This window comes from Musa acuminata, chromosome BXJ2-10, assembly GCF_036884655.1.
Source record: "Musa acuminata AAA Group cultivar baxijiao chromosome BXJ2-10, Cavendish_Baxijiao_AAA, whole genome shotgun sequence".
Taxonomy (NCBI): Eukaryota; Viridiplantae; Streptophyta; class Magnoliopsida; order Zingiberales; family Musaceae; genus Musa; species Musa acuminata.
Genome location: NC_088347.1, coordinates 22,094,769 through 22,113,073, shown reverse-complemented (window position 1 = coordinate 22,113,073; position 18,305 = coordinate 22,094,769). Strand labels below are relative to the sequence as shown.

General features: G+C 42.7%; 4 protein-coding genes across 5 annotated transcripts; 2 read left to right on the top strand and 2 right to left on the bottom strand.

The window, feature by feature from the left end:
- The first annotated feature begins 28 nt into the window (after positions 1-28).
- Positions 29-445, top strand: LOC104000589 (mediator of RNA polymerase II transcription subunit 32-like). The gene has a single exon (XM_009422669.2). The coding sequence runs from the start codon at positions 29-31 to the stop codon at positions 443-445; it is 417 nt and encodes a 138-aa protein (XP_009420944.2).
- A 384-nt stretch (positions 446-829) lies between these two features.
- Positions 830-4,312, bottom strand: LOC104000499 (uncharacterized). The gene is made up of 5 exons (XM_009422573.3): positions 3,814-4,312; positions 3,642-3,691; positions 3,371-3,458; positions 1,267-1,383; positions 830-1,167 (listed from the first exon to the last, which is right to left on the bottom strand). Exons 1-5 carry the CDS (start codon positions 4,252-4,254, stop codon positions 1,114-1,116), a joined length of 750 nt encoding a protein of 249 aa, XP_009420848.2. The 5' UTR covers positions 4,255-4,312; the 3' UTR covers positions 830-1,113.
- Positions 4,313-5,531: 1,219 nt separating this feature from the next.
- LOC135624493 (anamorsin homolog) lies at positions 5,532-12,058 on the top strand. Of its 2 annotated transcripts, XM_065128164.1 has the most exons (11): positions 5,532-5,677; positions 5,748-5,858; positions 5,979-6,076; positions 6,156-6,197; positions 6,306-6,383; positions 8,464-8,542; positions 8,644-8,736; positions 8,831-8,913; positions 9,000-9,068; positions 9,151-10,271; positions 10,379-10,518. In XM_065128164.1, the coding sequence occupies exons 1-10, from the start codon at positions 5,600-5,602 to the stop codon at positions 9,233-9,235; spliced, it is 816 nt and encodes a 271-aa protein (XP_064984236.1). In that variant the 5' UTR covers positions 5,532-5,599; the 3' UTR covers positions 9,236-10,271; positions 10,379-10,518. The 2 variants fall into 2 exon arrangements, with proteins under 2 accessions (XP_064984236.1, XP_064984235.1); XM_065128163.1 differs by lacking the exons at positions 5,532-5,677; positions 5,748-5,858; positions 5,979-6,076; ... (4 more) ...; positions 8,831-8,913; positions 9,000-9,068 and adding exons at positions 10,698-10,861; positions 10,967-11,071; positions 11,162-11,321; ... (1 more) ...; positions 11,653-11,727; positions 11,841-12,058 and having other exon boundaries at positions 10,129-10,271; positions 10,379-10,526.
- A 108-nt stretch (positions 12,059-12,166) lies between these two features.
- Positions 12,167-14,668, bottom strand: LOC104000592 (probable metal-nicotianamine transporter YSL12). The gene is made up of 6 exons (XM_018819974.2): positions 14,446-14,668; positions 14,070-14,233; positions 13,876-13,973; positions 13,663-13,797; positions 13,365-13,554; positions 12,167-13,282 (listed from the first exon to the last, which is right to left on the bottom strand). The coding sequence occupies exons 1-6, from the start codon at positions 14,651-14,653 to the stop codon at positions 12,182-12,184; spliced, it is 1,896 nt and encodes a 631-aa protein (XP_018675519.2). The 5' UTR covers positions 14,654-14,668; the 3' UTR covers positions 12,167-12,181.
- Positions 14,669-18,305: the final 3,637 nt, after the last annotated feature.

The following is an 18,305-nucleotide window of genomic DNA, read 5'->3' as shown; positions in this document are numbered from 1 at the left end:
CAACAGAAGTTGCTGAGAGTGTTTCTTCATGGAGAGCACCATCGACGAAATGAGCAACGCGTACGAGGACTTCGTGGCCGCCGCGGCGGACGTGGCGCGGGAGAGAGAAGCATCAGGCGGACGGCGGACGGCGGCGATTGACGTGGCGCTGGAGAACTTCAGGCATCGGTGGGAGCTCTTCAGGGCGTCGTGCGATCAGGCAGAGGAGGTGATAGACATGGCGAGAAGGAGGATCACGACGGAGTACGTGGCGGACGCGGCCTCCGCGGCGGCACGGCCGGCGGAGGCGGGGCTGCCGCCGGTCAGCGTGCTCCGATTGGAGCAGGCGCTGCACGCCGTCAACTCCCTCGCCGCGGACCTACGACGTGGATCTGGTGGCGGCGCCGTCTCCTCCCCGCCCACCAGTCCCTCTGGTGTGACACCTCAAGGAGACGAAGCAGACTGAGTTATCTTGCTCCCACTGTGTCTGACACGATGCTGTACAGAGTCTCTTTTTACCTTCCGCATTGCAGTAGGCACATCTAATGCAGGAACAAAAAGGCCAAGAAAAGTAAGAAAAAATAATCCTGCTATTCTTATGAATCTATTTTGATCCCTACTACTACTTGTTATGAACCCTAAAGCTTCAACTCAGTTTCATATCATTGCAAAAGCTACCTGTATACAGAGTCAAACCTATGAATCCAATGGCAATCTACATCAATATAATAAGTAATTGCTCATGGTAATGATAATAAAGAATGCTGAAGCCCACATGCCAGAAAAGCTGCAGTCAGTTAAATTCATAGTCAATCCCAAAATGTTAGTTCATGCAAAACATACAATAGAATTCAATAAGCATAACACAAGTCCCAGTCTCCATTAAATTCAAATTTGTAAGCAATGTCAATGGTTTATCACTGTACAGGACCACATGTAGCAAGCAGCATGATGATTAAATACAAGTGATAAGTGAACATTAAGACTTTGCACAGCTTTATCATGAGACTAGTTAGTAGACGCAAGCCGATCCGGCTTCTAAGAGGATCCCGAAAGCTCAGACAATTATTTTACCAATATATCAAGCATGATCCTTCATTAGTTGAGTTGATCATGCATGTTCCAAGCCTGGAACTAAGATGAAGTATTTAAAGCTACTAGTTTCTCTTGGAGCTTTGCAACACGGGCCTGTAAAATGCACATTATGTAAGAACAAAAAACAAAATTTCGGCAAACTAATGGTAATTCATGCATCATCCAAAGTTTAGAAAAAGAAACGAGGGCGACCTTGAATGATTTGGAGCGACGGATAGATGGATCAAGCAGCAAAGCAGTTGAATATGCTTTCTCAGCAGCCTCCCATTGTTCCATTGCCAAGAATACATCACCTTGGCAAATATAAGCCTACAAGTCGACGGCAAGTAAGCATCATCTCTGTCGTCAAAGCTGATTATTTATGTCAATACATAGAGTGCAAAAGGAAACATGTTCTATTTCTTAGAACAACTATTCTGTTGAAGCTCTTAATGTTAATGATAAAGGTAAAGAAAATTTTCTTTGGCACAATAATGTATAATAATCACTGTACACCTCTGGCATACAGACAGCATTACGTCAGACGATGATGCTTTTTTCCTGAACCAAAAATGAAATCCTTTCAGCATGGGGTTGCTTCTCTCCTACATGCAACCATGTTGACTTGAATATTTGGTAAAACTACACAAGTTACAGAACTGACTTGTTAAACATTGTCATCAAATTCTCTCCTTGTTCCAAGAACCACCGCCAAGTCAGGTAGCAAGGTTTGGCTTCCTATAGAGAATTAATAGGATATTCCCTATGGCAGATAAGGCAAGAAAGAAAAAAACACATAATTAAGAACTCAACTACAAGATTATTCTAATTCCATGTTCATTTTCGTTCCCTCTTAAAAAGAAAAAGAAATCATTAACAAATTTAAATCAATACTAGAATGATACTATGGTGAAACTATGGTGAAACTTAAAAACCACTGGACTTCCCTGGTTTTTTAAGCAAATAACTTGCTCCAAAAATCCAACATTTTAGCCCCAAAGGGCTATGGTCTCAGGGCCTAATACTATAGATAAGTTACTAGACATCAACTCTGGAAAGCACCACTGGTCCACCAAATGCTTCTGGGGCTTAATTTTTTTTTTTCGCTCATCAGCTGCATGGACTCCCATCTTGAAAACTTATCCCCAAAAAATAACTTGTTATTTCTTCTTTTTTAAACTTCTCCCAACTTTAGGTGGATTTTGGAGACTTACTAATCTTTCTACCTCTAACTGATCCTTAGGTTTTTAAGCAAGCATCACTTTTGCCTAAATTCTCATTGGCTAGAAATTTGACACTACTGATAACTGATCCCGAAAAACAAGAGATTTTTCAATTTCTGAATGAAGCCTTCTGGGTTGTATTCTACATGACATTTGTTGTAGAAGACTTGGATGACAATGCTCAGTTTTCCAAGGCACCGTTTTGTTTACCCTTGTAAATGGAAACAGGGTGGTGGAGAAGTGGTCTTCTCCACCTTTCTCATCGATACATATACATGATACAAGTTGATCCATCAATGAGCTTCTCAATGACTACTAGTGAAGTAAGATATGTGATAACCCTTGAGAATTACATAATTAAAACTTGATCAAAGATGCTTGTACATATTAAGGTTCTTTGAATAGCTCTAGCATGAATCAGTTGATCAGCATCAAAATTCCCAACCAAATTCACACCGTAAAAAACTAACAACCTTTCTGGATTTGGTGCAAGCGGCAGGCTGAACTAGAAAATGATAGCAAAGATATTTTGGCTGTGGCATGGGCACTAGAAGTTCATAATTTAAACTCTCAGTTACTGAAATGATGCTGAATTAGACTCCATAGTTGATGGATTTCAAGGGTGACAGAGAAAAATCCTTCTCTTTTTTTCATGCTCAGAATGCAGAATTTTGGAAAAGAATATGTCTGGTTGGAAAAGGAGTCAAGAGAAAAAGACATGTTCAGGCACTACATAAGAGTTCTTTAAACTAACAAAATTCCCAACTCTTCCCATCTGCTGTTTCTTCTGAGATTGTTGTATATAACCCTAAAACTGACATGCAATAAGGAATATAAGCAGTGAAAAAGAAGGGGGTGAACCAATGGAACACAGTTGGAAGTTGTAAATGCCATCATCTGAACTATCAAAACACATGTGATGTGATTTACTAAGATCGAAGAGAACTCCTTAAGTCTCCATTGATCTAACTTTGGAAGAGTAAAAGCAACCAAACATACTGCAGTCTTTTAGCCAGATGAGCTCAATTTCAACTTAGATCATTCAATTTTAATGCATCCTCTTTATTTCCTCATTAAAACACAAAATAAGTTACCTGTGGATATTTAGGAGCTAAACGAGATGATTCTCTTCCATCTTCAAGGGCACCAACATTGTCTCCCATTGCTAATCTTGCAGAAGACCTGAGTGATAAATGTACCAAAAAATTAATACCAAAATATGAGAATAAGGCAAAATCAATCTTCATGCTGAAGTACTCATCCAATGAAACTCACTGAGAACGAGAAAAATTTCTCCATCAAAAAGAAAAATATACTTATTTTAACAATTTAAGACAACAGCAACTATCCCAAACACACAGAGACCTGCTTCTGTATATAAGATGCAGACCACCAGAAGGTTTAAGATCAATCGCCTGCGACCAAAAAGCCAGTTAGAAGCTCCAAGCCTCAGAATTATCTTCCTGTTGTTACCTAATTGGAACTCCAAAAATGGCTCTTTTTTCCCTATTGGAGCAAGTGCACTGATGTTTCGAACCTGGGAGAGGAGAGACTCGGCCTCGGCTTCATTCCCCTTCTCCAACTCGTCCTCCGCCTTCTTTCTTAGAGCGAGTGTCTCGAGGTTCCTCTGCGGATCGAATTCCGGGCCGCAGAGGTCCGCCAGGAGCTGGGCGGCCTTGGCGGCTGTGCCACAGTGGCCGAGCAGGGCGCCTGGGGGAAGGACGGCAAGGTTGGGGCCGGCGCCGCACCGGCCGAGGCAGCCACAGGAGACGACGGAGATGCCCAGCGGCGCGATGGCGGACAGAACCGCCAAGATGTCCCTGGAGCCCTGCCGCCCGCAGGTCCGGTTGACGCAGACCCTGATCTCCACCTCCCCCTCCGGCTCCGACGACGACGCCCACGCCCTCCACCGCCTCCACCTGTCCTTCAACGACGCGGCGACGCGGGGAGGAGCGACGCCGCTGAAGGCAAGCGCCATCGCGCTGCGTCAGGCTTCAGCCGGCGACTTATCCGCACCCGCCACACCGAGACTTTTCGCGAGTGATCCCCGTGCTAACCCATTAAAAACACAGCCTGCAACTTCTCAGGACACCCACTATTCTACCTGTGTGTTTATTGGAGAATATAAGATGTCCCCACATACTGACGCTCTCTATTATCTGGTGGGTAGTAAACGACGAACTTTGGTAGCTGTACTATTAATTACCCAGAGGTCTTCCTCAAATCGAGTCAATATTTGGATAGCGCTAATAATATATTTTTAGTAAGCTATGTATGAATAGTAAAAATTATAAGTTTTGTTGAGACATTAATGTATTATTCCATAAGTAATGGGTGTCAAGTTGAAATTCATGTGTAGACGACTTATATATCATTTAATATAATAATAATTATTATTGTTTTTACTTAATACAAATATTTTAATTTAAAAAATACCCCAAATATTTTTGGTTCTCTAATTATCATGTTAGTCAATAAATTTTCACTTTATACCTAACTAAAGTTTATTCTAATAGCTAAATATGATCAACCAATAAAGACTAGCCATAAAGGATTACATGCAAACATTTATGTTTTACCATGGTATATATGTTTAAACTTAAATTAAAAAATAAATATAAAATTCACATACTATAAAGGGATGTATATGCAACTTTTCATGAAAAAACAATATATTGGATGGTACAAAAAAACATTGTGAGAATTAAAATAGTTGTTAATTTATACACAATAGCAATAGGACAACATAAAATAGAAAGGGAATTTCGCACATCCATCCTTACAAAACTTTGGAAATTGTGTATTTATTATTATTATAGATTTTAATACAATATATAGAATCATCTACTTCCATCCAAAATACCAAGATTAATTACTTTAACTCTACGATTAACATTAACTTATTTGTATTAAAATCATAATTTTTTTCACTATCATAATAAATTCTAAAGGATCTCAATGTAAATTAGACTTTTAATACCAAGATGGTTTATATGCAACATTTTAGATTTTAGAGAGATGAATACGCTAAAGTTAAATTTATAAGAATAAATAAAAAATATTCTGGGAATATATATATATATATATATATATATATATATATATATATATATATATATATATATATATATATATATATATATATATACGCATAAAGGTGCACCGAATTGGCGGGAAAAAAATTCAGGCGCACCCGCGACCCATAAATTTCCCGCGCTACGCCTCAACAACCTCGTAACGCGCCGTCTACATTTAGGGCGGAGGTTGAGTCCTTCTCTTGCTCTAGATCGAGAGGGAAGAAGAGGGGAGAAGTAGCACCAAAGATGTTCTCGAGCCAAATCGATGGAGGTGGATTCATGCTCTCTCAATCCTCCCAAAACCCTGATTCCGGCTTCTCTAAGGTAACGACGAACTGTGATTTATTTGTACCGATCTCCTTCCGTGGATCCCTTGACCTCGATGTTTTCTCAGAATCGTGGCGCTCCGGGAGTTCTTCCCGTGACGGTGAAGCAGATCAGGGAAGCCTTCGACTCTGCAGGCGATAAGTCCAGTCTCCTTCTCGATGGAGTTGATGCCACCAATGTAAAGCCCTTGAATCTTCATTTTGTTTATGGATCTTTTTGAGGTGTTATTCCTGAAATCTGAAGCCTAAAATTTAGCTCGGTTTTTACTGGGAATGATGTTTTTATTTGGTGGGTGCAGATTAGACTCCTGGGGCTGGTGATGAACAAGGCGGAGAGGGCTACGGACGTTACCTTCACCCTTGACGATGGCACTGGACGAATCGATGTCATCAGATGGTAGAAACCTTCTACTTTACTTGTCGACGCAGCATGTTGTCCTGATGCCGTTATTTTCTCTTTTGACCATGATTTTTAGGGTTAATGACACTTCAGATGCAAACGAGACAGCTATTATTCAGTAAGATATCACAGATAATATGCTTATTTTTGTCGTGTTAATATTTTTTTTCTCTTTATTTTTCCTTCACTTTCTGACTAATCATTCTTTTGGGGGGGGGGGGTGAAGGAATGGTATGTATGTCTCCGTCAATGGTAGCCTTAAAGGATTTCAAGACAAAAAAAGAGCCGTTGCATTCTCTGTTAGGTAAGCTATTTGATGTTTCTGATTCTGTGTTCCAGTTCATATTTGCTCGTTTTGTTGCAAAATCCTGTGATTGAACATAGTTGAAAACATCATTCGCCTTATCGGTTGTGTTGGTGTATTGATCGGTCATCAGTATAGTATGTAATGTACCAAACCATATCAATGTACCGACATATGGTACGGTGGGGAGCACTAACAAATTGGTATGTCTCACTTGTACTAGTCCTTTGTTAGACTGATATGTACCGCTGTATTGGGCGGTATGTGACGCTGTATGACGAACCTTAGTTAATTTTTTTGACAATCTATTGTTTTTTTTAGAAATTTTTATCTATATAAGAAAACCCAGAATATTTTAGTCCTGATAGGAGCTACAAGTTCTTGCTTCTAAGTTGTTCTTGGATTTAGATGTCTTTTAATTGTTTGCATAAGCCTTCACCTTACATTGCTGGATGCATAATCTATTGCTAAGTGTTCTAATTGAAAACAATGATTCTTTTATTGGCCCTGTTAGTTCTTGAATGAAAAGTAACAGCTTTTATTGCAGAAAGCATGGACATAGAATTATTGGCCATAATAATGCTAATCTTATCAGGGATGGGAACATATTCTACTTTGTTGCCAACCTATGTTTCTAGGGTTAGATTAGTGATCAATCATCTTAAAGCAAAATGGAAATAACTTCCTTGGTAACCAAGCATCATCAGTCCTACAATCCTACTGGTGCACTCAACTATAGAGGTCTGTGTCTTTTTATTTGGTTTTTGAATTTACTATGGGGAAACTTAATGATGTGGTTCGTTCCTAACAATGCGGATCAACATAGGAAATTGAGAAAATCTCAGCTGTAAGCTTTACAATTTTAGAACTTTTATTTGGATATGTAATTTGGTCAAGGAGTTAATATCTGTAAGTAACATCATGCATTGTGCTTTATCCTGGTTACCTAATCTACCTTAACATCAGTGCCTTAGTTCAGTTGCGCTAAAATATGCTTATAATGACCTTAAGGACTGCAATTGTTCAGTGGTTGTCATGGTTCGGGTAAAATTTTCCACTGAGTGATGTGTCTAATCTACTAAAGAGGACATGTGATGATCTTACATATTTTACTTCTATAGAAGTGGGTTAAATTATGGCTCAGAGGTCATTATCAAATTCAGTTTGAAAGATATACAAATGCAACTTGCGATGTGGCTTGTGTTTCACACTGGGCTGGCCCATTTTGTCCGTTGCCCTCCTTTTCTTTTGCTTTTGACAGATTTTACTACCTTTGTGGTTGTGGATTGGCATGCATACTCTACTTGATTCAAGTTCTTATAACTTCTCACTTATTTGCTTGTTTAAAGTTTTCTTACCTTTGTCCAAACTCATTAGTGGCAACTGGATAATTTAATTTGATGTTGCAATGTTGGATGCCATAATTCTCAAGTGTCATGGAGACTTACGAGCATATTATCAATGGCATTGCTATATGATATGTTCATAAAATGTACAGGGTTTCTCCTTTCTGAATGAGACATTTCTGGTCCTGTTTGTTTCACCAAAGTGAGCTAATTAATTACACTTCTGATGAAAATGACAGGAGTTCCTATGTTTGGTTCACCAGAACTAGATGGCAATTCGGAAATGGGGTTTGGGAAGTCATAAATTTAACAAACTGGACTATGACTCTGGAGCTTGAGTTATTTATGGAAAAGTGGGAGGGTAGATATTTTATTTGATTTTGTGGAATTTTACTTCAATGAATTTTGGATAACTAAATATGAGTGTAAAAGTCAAGGTTCATGAAACCTGACTCTGGAAACTGCACTTTGGTGTCAATTTACACCTTATTGAAACAAAACAGATTTTAAGGATTCAGGTGAACAGAAGCAACCTCTGTACTTAGTCCCAAGACTATAAATTAACCCTCGTAGTGCTCCTAACTAGAGAGATCTTTGTACACTATGCTGTTCCTTCCAAACGTCTTAGATTCACTTGGTTAAGAAATATTTGATTATCTATGTTTACATGTTTTGCCGTATTTTAGGTTTGTCACTGTCTACAAACTGCAACTCTAACTTAATTTGCACTCCAGGCCTGTCAGTGACTATAATGCTATTGCACTCCACTTCATTCAGTGCATACATGTACATCTCTGGAACACCAGGCAGAAGGTATTGGCATCTTGGATATTTAGCTGTCTCGTCCATGAGTTTTTGTATCTCTATGCAATTTCACGTTTGTAACCGGGCCTTCTGTTTGTCATTTGCAACAGGGAGGTGCTTTCCAGCACCAGACAACTCCAGTAAAGACAACAACCACTTCTTTTGAAGGGTTGAGAGTGCCCCAAACTCCAGTTGCCAGTCAAGTATGGAGTTTTTATATTTAATTTTCCTTTCAAATCATGAATAAGCTAGTGGTTGAATTCACTAACTGGCATAGCTTCTCTGTACTTTTATTAGTCTTCTGGAAGTGCAAACACGAATGGACCTGAGACTGACATCTACAAATTAGTGTTGAGCGTTTTCCAGGAACCTGCAAACCTGTAAGTCATTTGTAGCATGTTTGGTAGAATGCTCGATTCATTCAAATCATGAATTATTAGCGATAAAGCATGTGATTGTTGAACAGTGACAGCGACCATGGATTGCATGTTGATGAAGTTGCCAAACGACTGGGAGTACCAATCAATAAGATCAAGTCTCTTGCTCTCCCTAGTTGCTCTCTTTCACTCTTCTACTCGTATCTGTGAACTAATCTTACATTTGATGTCTCTGAGCAGGGAAGCTATCGATTACTACGTAGACATCGGTCATATTTATTCTACGATCGATGACTACCACTTCAAGTCTGCTTTCGTCGACTGACGTTGACTTCTCAATCTTTATGGCTGTTAGTAAAGAAGACACTAACAGAGTCGGTTTGTCAATTTATATGGCTGTGCTTAATCTCCCCAATATAAAGACCAGTTTTATAGGTGAAATGTGATGAATGATCAAAAGTATGCTATGCACTGAACAAGTTTTTTTTTTTTTTTTTTTTTTTTTGTCTTCGTTCCAATTTCCGGCATCTTTGAATTGATTCAACCTGCCTTGTGCTGTCTTCTCTCACAGTAAATATCATCCTTTTTATTATCTTTGGTCCTGCGTGGTGAGGTTGTCAGAAAAATGTAGTTCAAGTTTGAAAATTGATGCCTAAATATTCTAATTGTAAGTTTTAAGCTTAAATTCATTATTGGAATTTTAGAAATCGTCTGTTACAAAGGGAGTGTTTAATGTTTTTAATGTCATGATATTTTAGATGATTTGATCGTAGATGATGAAAGGCTACTAAAAAGTCCAAGAGGACGTCTCCCGAGATTAAGTACGTGTTGCTTCGCACACTGAAGACTGTGCATGGTGTCCTCGCCAACTTCTATCAACGCTGGAAATGTTCGATAGCGAACAGCCCCACGTTATTGCCACACCAACGCCTGCACAATTCTCACCCACCGGTGGTTGTCCGTCGCTTTCTGCCTCCAACGCGCATCGCAAGCTCCAAAGGATCCATCAGCCTCGTGATCTCCTTGGCAGGCTCTCATTGGCTGCCAACCTCCACGTTCCCCGCCGCGGTGCGACACGCTGGCGCACAGGCGAGTCCTCCCCCGGACACGCGTCTCGTGTCCCACGTGGCTCCATATCGACCCCGCATCCTCGCCGACCACGTTCTCGTGCGCTCGGTCAATCTGGACCGTTAGATCGGCGAACCAAACCAATCTCCACAGCCGATGTGCGACGGTTAGCTCAACGGGCCTCAAGTGAGCTCTGAGCTTTAGGGTCCCTATAAATACCTCCTCCGCCCGCGGCTGCCGCGTTAATCGTGTCGGGGATCAATTACAGGGTTTGTTTTCTTGACTTGTAAATGGTGAGTTGTTTCATCCCACCTTCGTCGTTTGGATTGATTCTTAGGTTATCATTTTCCGGGAAAGATCAGCAACTTGATCCGAGATTGTTTGAGGGAGTTTATTGCAGGACATCATGGGGAGGAAGAGCAGCGCGCTTCTGTTGACGGATGATGTTGCGTTGCCCCTTGACGCGATCCTGTCTGCTGTGCGGGATGCGGGAGCCGAAGCAGTCCCGGAAGACGATGTCGTCGTTATTACCCAGTGCGAATCGCTTGGTAACCTTTTCTCCTTGATTTGGAATAGATCGTACATAGCTTAAGATTTGGGCATTGGAGTTGTGGTTGAAGTAGCTAATTATTCCGTGTTTGTGATAGATCTAGCAGAGTAAAGTTCTATGGAAATTGTATATTCTTCCCTGAAATTAAATTTGATGGTATGCTTGACAGAAGGGAAATTGCCAATTATGACTGCATCTTTCGATGTGGTCGTTACTGCTTGGAACAAACCCGAGCTTGTTGGAGAGCATTGGCTTCGAGAGATTGGTCGAGTGCTAAAACCCGGTGGCGAACTCATTTTACAATCTATTCTGTCTTCTGGTATGCTGGAAAAGGTAGCCTTCTTTTGTCATATGAAAAGTAGGTTTTCAATTGTGTTCCCGACAAATATCTGTTATAATGGCTTGAGGAGATGAAATGTTAAAGCACTACTCTTGCAGCCAAGCTCCACGATGGAGTTGAAGTTGCTTATGCAAGGTTTTCTGGATGTGCAATCACTGGAAATGAAACCTTTCTCATCAGCTGGAAATGTTCAGTCCATTACAGTGAGTTATATTCTGATTGTTGCAACTGCTATTCCTAATCGTACCCCTACTTATGTTGGACTTGTAATAAATTATCACACTCTGGCACAGATTAAGGGTAAGAAGGCTTCTTGGACAGCAGGTTCATCTTTTCCCTTAAAGAAAGCAACGAGTATGGTACCCAAAATTAAGATTGATGATGAATCAGATCTGATCGATGAAGACAGCCTCCTGACCGAGGAAGACCGGAAAAAACCACAGCTGCCTGCCTGTATGATTCAGAACTTCAAATCTTTCTTATCGTGTCTCCTCTGCGATCCCTGTAAACTTACAGTTCACTTGCTTTGGCTCAGTTGGAGACTGTGAGGTTGGAAGCACAAGGAAGGCTTGCAAGAACTGCACTTGTGGAAGGGCTCAAGAAGAGGAGAAATTGCAGAAAGTGGGATTAACCACGGAGCAGATGAATAATCCTCAGTCCGCTTGTGGCAGTGTATGTGACTGATTTATCCTTAATTGTGAAGTCGACATTATGACTTGATAATTTGTCGTGCTTGTGAAGATATCCAATAATGTATTCTTGCTTAACCATTTTCATTTTGCAGTGCGGACTCGGGGATGCATTCAGGTGTGGTGGATGCCCTTACAGAGGCCTTCCCCCCTTCAAATTGGGCGAAAAGGTGACAATTTATATTCATTGTGCTGTCAGATTTCACCTATTTGCTGTTTGTCGTCCATGATCATATAGAGAAATCGAGTTTTTCATACTTCAAGAAACAATAAACATTTGCAGGTTTCCTTACCTGGAAATTTCCTTGTTGCTGATATATGATTTGTGTGAAGACCCAGCAAGCATCAGATCGTTCACTTGACATCGTTATATCGAGGAATCCTCCCTCCTTTATCTTCTGGGTATTTATTATCATGAGGAATTTGGTTCCCTTGTATTATTATTACTCTAAAGCTTCTGCAACCACAATTTCGACGGTCTCCATCGTCTTCATCTTTTCATTCCAATTTATTGTGTGTCCTCAAAATCGTGTGGCAGCTACGTTCTCATTTCCACACTTGGGAGTGAAGGATTAGTAACCATGCCGCTTGCCTTTCCTCCTTTTATTGTTTATTTCCTTTTGACTAAGACACGGATCCGATGAACGCATCCACCTTCTCGTTCATGCTCCTCGACAAGAACTTCATGCATATGGGCGGCTTCACCTTGGCCAGCGCGAGCACCGACTGCGGAAGAGTCCATATCCCGTCGCCGCAGATCAACCCCGAGGCCACCGCCGGCCCGAACGCTTCCGCCTTCGCCTTGTCCGTCCTCTCCCAGATGAACAACATCAAGCTGCCTACACACATGTCGATGGCAAAAGCAGACCCCAAGTAGAACGGTATCGCGATGGCCATCGGCAGCGGTATGAACCTCGCCGCCTTCTTCCCCACGGCGTCCCTCGATGCGTTGACGAGGACGGCGGCGAGGAAGAACACATAGCAGAGGACGAGGCAGTGCTTCGGCAGCGATGAGAAGCCCTCCACCCCGAGTATCGCCATGTTGCGGTAGACGAGAGCATTAGGCGATGGGTACTCTGTTCCCGGGACGCCGATGTCTTCGAACGCCTTCAAGAACAACCAGAAGACGGACGGAGCAATGACGCATCCCATGGCAGTGCCGATCACCTGGCTGACGAACATGGACCTCGGCGAGGCCAGAGTCAAGTACCCGGTCTTGAAGTCCTGCATCAGGTCCGAAGCGGTGGCCACGATGCTCATCATGACACCGCAAGCAGCGAGGCCCGCGAGAACGCCGCCGCGGGAGGCCCCAGCCCACGCGCCGATGGTGAAGATGGCTAGCTTGCCGTAGGTCGAAGCAAGAGACCAGTCGGTAAGGCCAGCGCCGTAGGCGTTGCAGAACGCTAGCACCGGCGCGAACACGTAGGCCACCAGCACGTAGTACCACCGCAGCTGCGGAATGATGTGGGGAAGCGTAGCAGTAGATACGGCAGCAACGACAAGATAACCTCCGTAGGCAATTGGTTTGGGGATTTGGTCCTTGAGAAAGAGTTGGACGCGACGCTGGTCATCGAAGGTGACGGCGGACGTGTCATCAGAGAAGGGCAGCGGAGTCGCAGACGACTTGCTCCTGATTTGAGTCACGAAGGCAGCCACAGTCTTGCTCAAGACCTTGAAGAAGTTGTAGAGGCCGTCTCCCAGGATCAGGGCAATGGCTATGAACACCTGCAACGAAGTGCTCGACGAAATGATTGCACTGTGATGATCCTACTTAGCCGGCCAGTTTACATGAGATGATGCTTTTTACCCGGTATCCTTGCAACCCTTGAAGACTGGTTGAAGGGAGATCTGCCGAGTACCAGTCGCCTTTCTTAGCACCTATCAGAGGCCACATGATTCCCCATGAGAGGATGCCTCCCAAGAGCACAGATATGTTTACGAGATAGGGACAAATCATCCCAACCCCAACATATGTAGCTGAAAAATCAAAGTAGAACCTGCAGCGATATCCAACTAGTTTATTAAGAAGTTTGAATCAGATTCATATCTTGTATCATTTCACTCTTCAGAACAGTATCAACAGGGATAAGGTTATGGGTGCACACTTGTTTTGGTAGGCCTGGAGGCCTAATGTAGGGAAGGCAGCAAATCCACAGTCATCACCAGCAGTGTAAAACCACTGGAAGAAACCCCAGAGGAAGCTGAACGTGAAGAACTTGCCCAATGTTCTCACCTGCTTCCTGCAACAAATGCCAAGTTTGCTAACAAAAACTCACTCGACGAAAGAGAAGACCAATTGTAAGACTGGTTCAGATTACTTTGCTAGCTTGGCTCCCTGAGGAGTATGGAAGCTGTTGATAAGGTGTGCTGTTGCAGTGCCGCTTGGATAGATCAACTTGTAGTCGACGATCATTATCTGAAACCAACCTTTCTCGTTCATATTCTATAGTCGAAGTCTACTGCAACATGAGAGACTGATTCATCGTGATTCCTATTGAAGTAGATACAATACCTTTCTCAAGGGAACAAGGGAGAACAACCCTAGGAAGCTAACAACAAAGAGGAATCCAATCATCCATCCCAGTTTGGGATTCTTTATGTTCTGTGAATCATTAGCTTCTGTTGATTGCTTGGCAATGGTTTCACTCATAGCAAAGAGGTAACTTCCAAAGCCCCCTGCTCATGGATATTTGTCAGCAGAACAACTCAATTTGGCATCCATTTCGTTCTGTGATCTAAGATTTAGGATAATCTTAAAATTGATAATTATTGAAGAAATTAGTAGCTTAAACAAATAAAAAATGCTGTCTTTTTAGGAAATCAAAACAGCATTCTCTACGTAATTATGGTTGGAAAGCAGCTAACGATAAGGAGGAGGAGGGGATTACCGCTGAAGGCGATGCCGGAGGTGGCGACGACGCAGGTCTGGATGACGGTGTTCTCCTGGCGGGTGAAGGGCAGGCGGAGGAGACCCGCCCTGCCGAGCGCCACCGTCCAGGTCCTGACGAAGAAAAAGCCGAGCAGGCCGGCGGAGACGTTGAGGGAGGGGATGACACCGGTGGTGAGGTTGAGCTTCATCACGATCACGCTGAACATCGCCCCCAACACCAGGCTCACCGCGAAGGCTCGCGCCGTCAACTGCTCCCGCCAAGGCGGCACCCGCTCCCCGTCGAACTCGCTCTCGATCGACGGCGCCTCTGTCAATCCCACCGCTTCCTCCTCCTCCGCCTTCGTCGTAGCCCTCCTCCTCCCGCCGCCCTCTCCCGTGTCCTCCATCCTCATCTCCACCTCCATCGCTCCCATCCTCGTGGTTGTCCTCCTCCTTCAGCTAATTCTTCGGGCAAATTTGGAGGATTATGGCTACAGACGCAGATGTGAGCGGGTAAAATAGAGGCGGGAGTGTGGAAGGGCGGACTGTAGCGATCGGTACTTTCCAGCCGTCTGATCGTGGCTTGGAGAAATGAGAGGACCGCAAAAGGTTTGTTCCAAGTTGGGTCAGGATCCGAATTCTCCTCCAACTCGCCCATCTCGACCGTTCCATCCTCCTCATCTCACATCTCAATCGTCCATCGTCGACGAAATTGGAGTCGTTTCCAAGAGAGAAAGAGCAATTGTGCCGATCACTGATCTCATCCTCGATTCGTGAGCCACTGAGCTGGTGACATTCTCTGATCGCGTCATCCGTCAGTATTCACAGTGCAATTGTATTCCTTTTGGTTTTATACTTCGAAAATGTATATATCGCATCAACAACACCATAAGTACTTAATTTTGACATTGTCACAGATATTTTGACCATTGTGTTGACGTTTAAGAAGCGAGAAAGGTTGGGCCAGTCGGAGTCGGAGGCGGCGAAGTCCTCGAGCCAGTAGCGCAGTATGATCTCCTGGTCTTCCCCCGGCAAGCCCGCGATGAGGTCCTCCGTCACCCTCTCCATCTCTTCACCGCCATCAGCACCGGACTCGTCACGCCATTGCTCGCGTAGCATAGCAGCTGTAGCCACAGAGCCAACGCCCCGAACCGCACCTCCCCCGCTGCTTCCCATTCCCCTCGTCCCATATCCGATACAGCGTCACTGCCGAAAGTTCGATTTGCTCGATCGATTAGCTGTTGTTCGAGTCTTGGAGAGTGGTTGAGATGTTACGTATGATCTTGACCATGGCGTCTTGAACGCGAGGATGCGCGGTGAGGGAGAGGGAGGCGAGGCCCACCGTGGGATCACCTCACCCGTGGCCAAGCATGCCCGAAGCTTGTTGAGTGATTAATGTGATTGAGTAATTTGAGTGTATGATTGAGAAAAATCTAATATATATAAATAGGTAATCATCTCAATGATTAAAATTATTTATTTTCATAATAATTTGAGTATATAATCGAGAAAAATCTAATATATATAAATAGGTAATCATCTCAATATATAAAATTATTTATTTTCATAATAATTTTTTATACTCTATATGGTACGAGAGTCCTCTTACTTTTGAGCAAGAAAGATTTCTTTCCTCCCTCCCCTTATCCCTTTTCCATCGATCGATCATAGACGTATGCTTTGTTTAGTTACATAGTAGTTGACGGAGTCGTTCCATAATCGTCGTCAAAGTCATTCCTTTTTCCCGATGCTACCTTTCCTTCTTAGTCGCTTAGAGCCCTCCTCGATCGCTACTCTTTCTCGATCACTACTGTTAGACCCTCCTTGTGACCCACTCCTAGAGTCAAAGTAAGAGTCGAAGCCCTCCTCGATCGTTACTCCTCCCTGATCGCTACGATCTCCCTTTTGTGGCCTGCACAATAGATTTGATCAGTCCTCTAACGATGCTGATATGATCTACTGCCTTTGGTGATGCCGATTTGATCCACTGCCTCTGGCGATCGACGCCCTACTCTACAATGCTATATGGACCTTTGTACCATCTCACCACATACAAAATATCATCAAGTGTAAATGAATCTTTCGAATTAAGTGAAGCCCAGATGGATTCATTGCTAGATACAAAGCACATCTAGTTGCCAAAGGGATTTACCAATGACCAAGTGTCGCAGAAACATTTAGTCTAGTTGTTAAACCAAGAAGTCACCACCCCACTCTCCACTACTGAATCACTCAAATTATATATGATGTCAGTCCTACTACGAATTTCACACAATACCGACAAGTACTTAGTTCCTTATATTATTTATTTCTTACACACTCAAGCATCTCATTTGCTATCAACAAATTATCATGTATTGGCCCTTCACTACGTATTGGTTTGCAACAAAATGTATCATGCGGTATATCAACGAGACTCAATCATAGACTTTTTCTACGTAAACACTCATCACTTCATTTCTATGCCTTCGCTTCATAACTTATATGATGATAGAACAAGTTAACCTACATTATCTTCCTTGAAGTAAATATAATCAGTTGGAATTCAAAAAAATATAATACAATCACAAAATCCATCACTAAAGCCGAATATCAAGCCATGGCTACCACTGCTATAGAATCAATTGAGTCACCAATCTGCTACACGAATTTGACATCATCTCCTAATGCACTCCTAAAATATACCGTGATAATATTGGTGCCACCTACCTATGCGCTAATCCGATGTGTCACTCACGCATAAAATACATTATCATCGACTTTACTTCATCAGAGATCAAGTTGTTAGATATCAACTACGTATTTCTCACGTTAATATTTTTGATCAACTAGCATACCCCCTCACAATCTTACATTTCAATTACATTATTTCAAAATTAACATCCTAATCTTGAGGAAGCATGATAAAATATCATGATAGAAATAAATATGAAATGATATCGTCAAAATTGATGTGATTAAATAATTTAAGTGCATGATTAAAATGAATCCCTCCCTCAAAACATATAATTTAAGTGCAGGGTCGTGTAGCCACTCTGCATGTTCTTGGTGATGATGCATTCAATGGTCGCCAACACGTACTTGTACTTCCTTGACGTGGCCGACACCTCATTCAAGATCGCAAGAATCTGCGCCAACGACACAAAGTCCTCCCAAGAAACAACGATTACGATTGTGTCAGGACAGTAACAAGAACACACTCACGTCATCAAAATCAACATATTTTTATTGCAAGGGTTTTGCACAGGACTCGGAAACCCGCAACAAGGGTCATCAACAGAAACTTACATGACAGAGAGCTCTAACAATGGCGGTGGTGGATGCTAGCCGGCTGACCCCATGCGAGTGCCCACCATGGACAATGAGAGCCGAAGCGGAGGAGAAGGCGGATGAAGATGAGCCATGGTTGATAATGAACCCATTGACGCTCGAGCTAAAGAGGGAGTTAGCATATGAGGTAGGAGACGAAGAAGGGAAGACATCCGTCAGGGTTTTCAGGATCCAGACGTTAGCCCAGTATAATATAATATTTCTGAATGATCATTAACATAAGTCTTTCATGTTTAAGAGTTTCATCCACTCATGTAAGTCATAGGGGTCGACAAGAGTATTACGGGCTCTATACATAACTTCCTTTCTCGTTTCTAACAAAAATTCATATTATCCCACAAAGGTATGCCGTACCAAAGCGTATCGTCCGATTGCCTAAGTTCGCGTCTTTGGCCGCAAGAGTGCCTCATGCCTTAGGCAATTCCGGTTAAGGTCGTGACATTGTGGTTTCAGAGCTGCTCGAACTAAGAGCAACAGCTTTGCCCTTGTCGATTCGGGGGGGGGGGTGTGGATGGAAGCCGTCAAAGCATTGAGTGTCTGTTTTTGTGG